The sequence below is a fragment of the Carassius auratus genome, chromosome 49 (assembly GCF_003368295.1).
Source record: "Carassius auratus strain Wakin chromosome 49, ASM336829v1, whole genome shotgun sequence".
Classification (NCBI taxonomy): Eukaryota; Metazoa; Chordata; class Actinopteri; order Cypriniformes; family Cyprinidae; genus Carassius; species Carassius auratus.
In genome coordinates this window covers 1,653,907-1,659,906 of record NC_039291.1, presented here as the reverse complement: position 1 = coordinate 1,659,906, position 6,000 = coordinate 1,653,907, and the positions used below count along the sequence as shown (strand labels likewise).

Below are 6,000 nucleotides of genomic sequence, written 5' to 3'. Positions count from 1 at the left end.
AGGGGCCTGCTGTTCCCACAGCGGGAGCGCTCAGAGCTGGGCAGGGACAGTGGGCAGATCCCCGGGGTCATGCTGAGAAATGGGTTCCACTCACCAAATAGCAAACACAAGGACAGAGCGCAGAAATATGGGGTTCTTGAGTGTCTGTTTCCTTGCTCATAATGGAAGAAGTATGCGTGTGGCTGATTCATTGACCTTGATATGTCCGACACAAAGTAGAGTTCTTAATTTCACCAAGGCATATTTAGTTTAATCTCAATGCAACCTTCATATGGATTTAGTCTTTGGCATCTTTATCAGGGCTGTGATATTCATGCTTATGGACTGATGACGTGTTTCCATGTTTGTTTTTTTAATGTATATTTCAGAATATTAGTTAACACCGCTGTGTGATGTTTACATATTTCTCTCTTCTTACCAATGTATCAATATCAGTCTGCATTTTTGTTTTCTTCATCTTTTTGTAAATCATTGAAATGCTATCATGTTTTTTTTTCTTTACTTTTGGGGCAAATGGGAATGCCAAAAATACATTTGTTCTTTCTGTTGAGCACAAAGGAAGATATTTTAAAGAATGTTGGTAACTAATCAGTTTCTTCTCGTATTGACTTCCACTGTAAATACAACAGAATTTAATGGCAAAAATGATTGGCTATCAACACTTCAAAATACCGTCTTTTTGTGTTCAACAAAAGATAGAAATGCATAAAGGTTTGGAATGATAGGAGTGTGATAGAATTCACATTTTTGGTTAAACTATCACTATATATTATTTGAAAATATTAATAACGTATAATCTAGAAGCACTTCACTGGCACTGAATGTAAAGCCTTCTCATTTTAACCAGAGAGATCTGTAACTGGAAAACCTGTCTTGAGTCAGTATAACCATAGAGTCATTATTTTAATGAAAAATGGTTTCCAAGTTAATTCTAGCATAACTTGTTAGCACTTCTTTACAATTTAGAGGTTCAAAAGTATACGGAAATTAAGTAAAAACGAAAAAATTCCTATGCTAAAATATATTTAAATAAAATAAGGCACTGCAAGATGCAAGAATTGTAATAAACATTTTAATTTCACTGAAAAAAAAAAGCGCAACACTACAATCTCAGTGTTCCGAATTTCTAAATATGAAGCAGGACTCGTGGATTCACTTCTGATGTTTTAAATACAAACTTTAGATTTTGCATAATTTCTGTACAGATACATGAGAAGGTGGACATTAAAACCACATCAATAAAACCAAACAAAAAGTCCCTGCACATACAAAAATAAATTAATACACTTTATCCAGTCACCAGTTTTGTGGAAAGCCTGTTGGAAAAGATCAGAACACACCGACAGTGATTTGAAACAGTCCTTCACACCAAGTGAATCACAAATATGTATTTACAACAGAAAAGAGGTAAAAGTGTGCTAAACTAAATCTCATTTATTCTGACAGCTTATTCTTACTCCAATATGCACCTGTAGATTTATATAGCAACAAAAGAATAAAGGGAAAAACAGGTGTATTTACAAGACCACAAAATTATCAAGTAGGATTTTTTCTTTAGAACTTCAAACACAAGACATGTTCATCAAAAAGTTAACAAGACTCAAAAAAGGTAAGAATTGTGTACAGTAGTATAAAAAATGTTTGCGAGTTGAGCATTACAATATATCACCTGGTGCCCAACATGCAACAAATGCAAATAAATAAAAAAGGAATAATAGAAAGTTGGATTCAAAAAAGTATTAATGCAGCACAAAACATTTGAAATCAGTTTTTTTCTTCTTCAGTGTAGTCACTGTGCAGGCAGAGATCTCTGGGACTCTCTGAACTGGTATTGCCTGAGCGACGCAGATCGGTATTAAATCTTTTCAGAAAAAAAATGGATTGACTGGAGGAGAAAATAAAAAAGGAAGGAGAGAGAGAGAGAGAGAGAGAGAGAGAGACTGGCAGCGTCTCCAGCGCGCGGCCCCTTGCTGAGAAGTTGGAGATCGGGGCCAGGCACTTGGGTCCAGGGCCTGGTCTGTGTGTCCTGGCTTGAGAGAGAGGTAGTTGCTCTTCAAAGAGTGCAGCAGGGTCAGTGAGACCTTTGGGACGCCTCCTCAGGGGAAGCTCAAGATCAGGATGCAGAGAAGGCCTTCGTGGTGCACAAATGTCTGATCTCTTCAGCTTTGAAATATTTGACGCCTTTAAATCCAAAGACGGACAAATATGACAGGTTTTTATTGAGATTATCGTTACATTTTTCTTGTTAAAGGGGTACAGAGAGGTAACAGTGGTGAGCAGATACTGTTCCAGAAGCATCTCCATCTTACAGTCCCCATCAGAGACCTTCATCTACACTTTCCGCTCAAATCGACTTGCACCAGTGTCATTTTCAACACACTGGCCGGGTGAGAGAGACCGTGTGTGTGTGTGTGTGTGTGTGTGTGTGTGAGCCTGTCTTTTGGCCTCCATGGGTTCCAGTAAGTTTACAGCAAGGGATTTACTAAACTCAGTGCAGCATGTTGTTTGCCAGATGGGCATCAAACTGGCGTGTGTGTGTGTGTGTTTATATCAAGGCTGGTGCTGGTTTCGTGCGGTGGGTGAATGTTCAGGTTTTGCTGCTCAGATTGCAAGCCTCTGGGCAGATGAGAGGGATCCAGAAGACAGCCCTCCTCCAAAATGTTGTCTTCTACATCAGGTCTTCTCCTGTCCTGTCACAGACACCGCCTTCTCTCCCAGTCTCTGAATAAAAAACACAAGCACAATTTCAATTGGTGATCCTCAAAATTTGTCAAATAAAAAATGTAAATATATATTATGCATTAATACTTTTGTCTGTTTGATGGTGGCAGTGCCGGCTCCAGTTTTAGGAGTGTTGTTGTCGTTGTGCATGGCGAGGAAGGGGTTTGTGTTGACGGCTGGTTGCGTGGCAGGCAGAAGGCTGTTGATTGGCAGCTGCTGTAGCTGGATGTCATTCTGCTGCTGCTGCTGCTGTTGTTGTTGATGCTGCTGTTGCATTAACTGATAGAGCAGAGCCTTCTGCTGTTCCTAAACAGACAAACAGAGTATGATGAGATGTCTAGACGAAGACGGCACACCCACAGACTGCCCACGGACCGTATGATGCATATTGCACAAAATAGTGGCAAGAGTTTCCTCAAAATAGCAATCCCAAGCTCCCAGGAAGCGAAAATAAACAGTTCTGAGGAAGAAGCCATTGTGATGTATGAGAGTTGTGTTGCATTGAATCATCGAAAGATAATGTGTTTTGTAAACATGCATCTATTTTGAGCTCTTAGAATCATGTATTATATCAAGACTCTAAGGCGGTGTAATGGATGTGTGCTAGTGCTTCTCTTACTGGTAAAGCCTGCTGAGAGCTGAAAAGCTGCTGTAGTTGGTGCGGATGAAGGAGGATCTGCCTGTGCTGGTCGCTGAAAAGCCTTGCTGCACTGCAAACACATACATAAGCCCTCATAAGAAAATTACATTTTCAGCATTTCAAATGGCCACACAAATCTATTCCATGTTAAATAAAACCCCTCTGTATGCTAAAGTAAAGAGACTCTAATCATTTCTTGCTTAATACATCTGAGATGATGTGAAAGATGCCAGATCTTCTTATGATAACTGATCTCTCCCCATAAAGGGCAGGTGTCTCGATACTGGAAACCACGATCAGCAATGCAGCGATTGGCTGGCGGCAAGACAGAAACCTAATGACATCATATAGTCAAAAAGGACACCTGATAAAAAGCCTGACATTATCTTAAGAATAAGAATAAATCTTTCAATGTGTAAAACCGGCTGTGTCTATACTATTCGAGATTACACAACATTATAATATTATTTTTTAATTAATTAAATTATTGTCCCTGGATCAGTGGGGTACTCGTAATAGAGTAGCAATGGCTGGGATAGATTTAAAATGTCAGTTCCAATTAAAAAAGTGCAATCTAATGCTATTTACATGAAATAAGCCTGCCCCCATGCAGGTTTAAGATTACGGACCTGTTGCAATGACACCAAGTCCAGGATGAGCTTCAAAGAACCAAATAATCCAAGATCATGCCAAATCAACAATATAAAATAACTGGGTTCTCCTCCTGTTCTGACTAAGAAGGCTGTTTAAACTGGAACTTGCTTTGAAAACATCAGAGGTTCAATCTTAAATACACAGTTTAGTTTTAGAGGCAGACATGCAGCGCACACAGGCATAGCAAGAAAATGAGCACGTGAGAATGAAAAAGGCAAAGCTGGCCGATCCTCACCTGGTTTTCACAGCGGTCAGGCTGCTGCATTCAAAAGACAGATCGAGAAGCAGAAGAAATGAAGAAAATATGAATGCATCACACAATGCCAAGCAATATGGATGAATCTCACAAACATGTCCATATTTCAATAAAAATAAAATAATAAATGAAAAAAATGTTTTTAATTACATTAAAATGCAATATATAAATACACCACAATATATATTTCATAAAATTAAGAAAATAATTATTTTGAACAGTATCTGAAATATAAAAAAGCTTGATGTCAGTAAGATTTAAGCAGCACAACTGCTTTCAACAAGAAACATAAGGCCGACGACACACTGGATGCGTGGCGCAAGCGTCTCAGCCGCGTGGCGTGTCGGTTTTTAATTCGGCTCCCATGTTAACAGGTTAGAGCTTACAGACCGCCTGCGTGAGACGCGCGTCTCAGGCGCGGCTTGAGCCGCGCGGAAAACGCGTGCATGCTAGAAATAGAACCGACGCCTATTTTTACCGCGACACACGCGTGTTGGAAGCGTTTCCAGGCAAAATATAATAGCAAAATGTGTTTCAAAATGTCATTTTGTACACAAATACATATTAATTCATGATATTTTGATATTTGAAAGTCTATAGGTTGACATAAATTCAGATATAAATGTAATTTAAAAAATAAATAAATATTATCGATTTTCAAATATTGCACCTGTCAAACATAATCTATTTCGCCGCCAATACTTTTGACGGTGTCCTTTATCAGTAGGCATAGGTGTAGGTGTGTAAACAAAAGTTGATAGTTGAAGTAAAATATGAACAGAGCAAATTTCTTCATCACCTGCCAGTTTATTACTAATCCAGACTGTGGTATCTTAACCCTGAATTATGGATCCTCAACCAGCACCTCCCCCTCCCTCCGAAAGTAATAAAACTGACTATTTAACAAAAAGGACTCTCAGTGCAAAGTCTAAGGCGGCAAGTGCCAGTTTGTACCTGTTACTGAGACTGTTGGACATGGGCAGGGATGCGCTGGTAGCTGCAGAGGGATGGGGCAGGGGGTTGCTATTCTGGGCCAGGCTGGGGGAGGTTTGGATGACTCCGTTTAGGGCACCCACGATGGCCAGGTGGTTCCCCTGCAGAGCGCCCATCAGACCTGTCACCCCGGCTATGGCAGGCAGGGACGAGTTGGCATTGCCAGGCTGGACAGCCACCCCGGCCATGCCGACTCCGTTCATCTGCTGCTGGGGGGGACTGTGGGCCGCAGACGGAGGGGTGGAGAGAGAGGACGTGCTACTTCCGCTACTATGGCCACCAGACAGGGGATCCTGAAGGAAAGAGGAAGAATAGAGAAAGCACAAGAGCATGTGAGAGAGAGAGAAAGAGAAGAGAGGTCAACGTGAGAGAGGCGCCTCCTGTACCTGTCCAACCAAATAGATCAGCATAATTTTTAACAGACTTATGCTACGAATCATTTAAACATCATACAGCCACCAATTATCCCATGAATCTGTAATTACATACTACACCATCACATCAGTGCAACACACTCGACTATGTACAGATATACATAATATAACACTTGACTCAACTAAAGATGTGCTCAGTCCCAGCAGATGGCATCTGCAGAGCAGGGGTAGAGGAAGTTACCTGAGTGGGCAAGGGTTGAGAGGACTCTGTTAAAACACTGCTGCCTAGCTGAATGCTCTTGCTGTGCAGCATGTCTGGAGGAGAGAGAGATTTTGCAACTTGACATGAATGCGGAGACCAG

The 6,000-nt window shown here is 40.8% G+C and overlaps 1 protein-coding gene across 6 annotated transcripts in view; it reads right to left on the bottom strand.

Moving 5' to 3' along the window:
• Positions 1 to 1,053: 1,053 nt before the first annotated feature.
• The window catches only part of LOC113066016 (protein AF-10-like), a 46,690-nt gene continuing 41,743 nt past the window's right edge, over positions 1,054 to 6,000 (bottom strand). For 2 of the 6 annotated variants that reach the window (XM_026237573.1, XM_026237578.1), the window contains 6 exons: positions 5,880 to 5,953; positions 5,226 to 5,557; positions 4,251 to 4,274; positions 3,341 to 3,431; positions 2,809 to 3,027; positions 1,054 to 2,721 (listed from right to left, as the gene is read on the bottom strand). In XM_026237573.1, coding sequence (XP_026093358.1) covers positions 2,674 to 2,721; positions 2,809 to 3,027; positions 3,341 to 3,431; positions 4,251 to 4,274; positions 5,226 to 5,557; positions 5,880 to 5,953 — 788 coding nt within the window. In that variant the 3' untranslated portion in view covers positions 1,054 to 2,673. The remainder of the gene's footprint in view (positions 2,722 to 2,808; positions 3,028 to 3,340; positions 3,432 to 4,250; positions 4,275 to 5,225; positions 5,558 to 5,879; positions 5,954 to 6,000) is intronic. The other 4 variants (XM_026237576.1, XM_026237577.1, XM_026237574.1 and 1 more) reach the window with 3 other exon arrangements.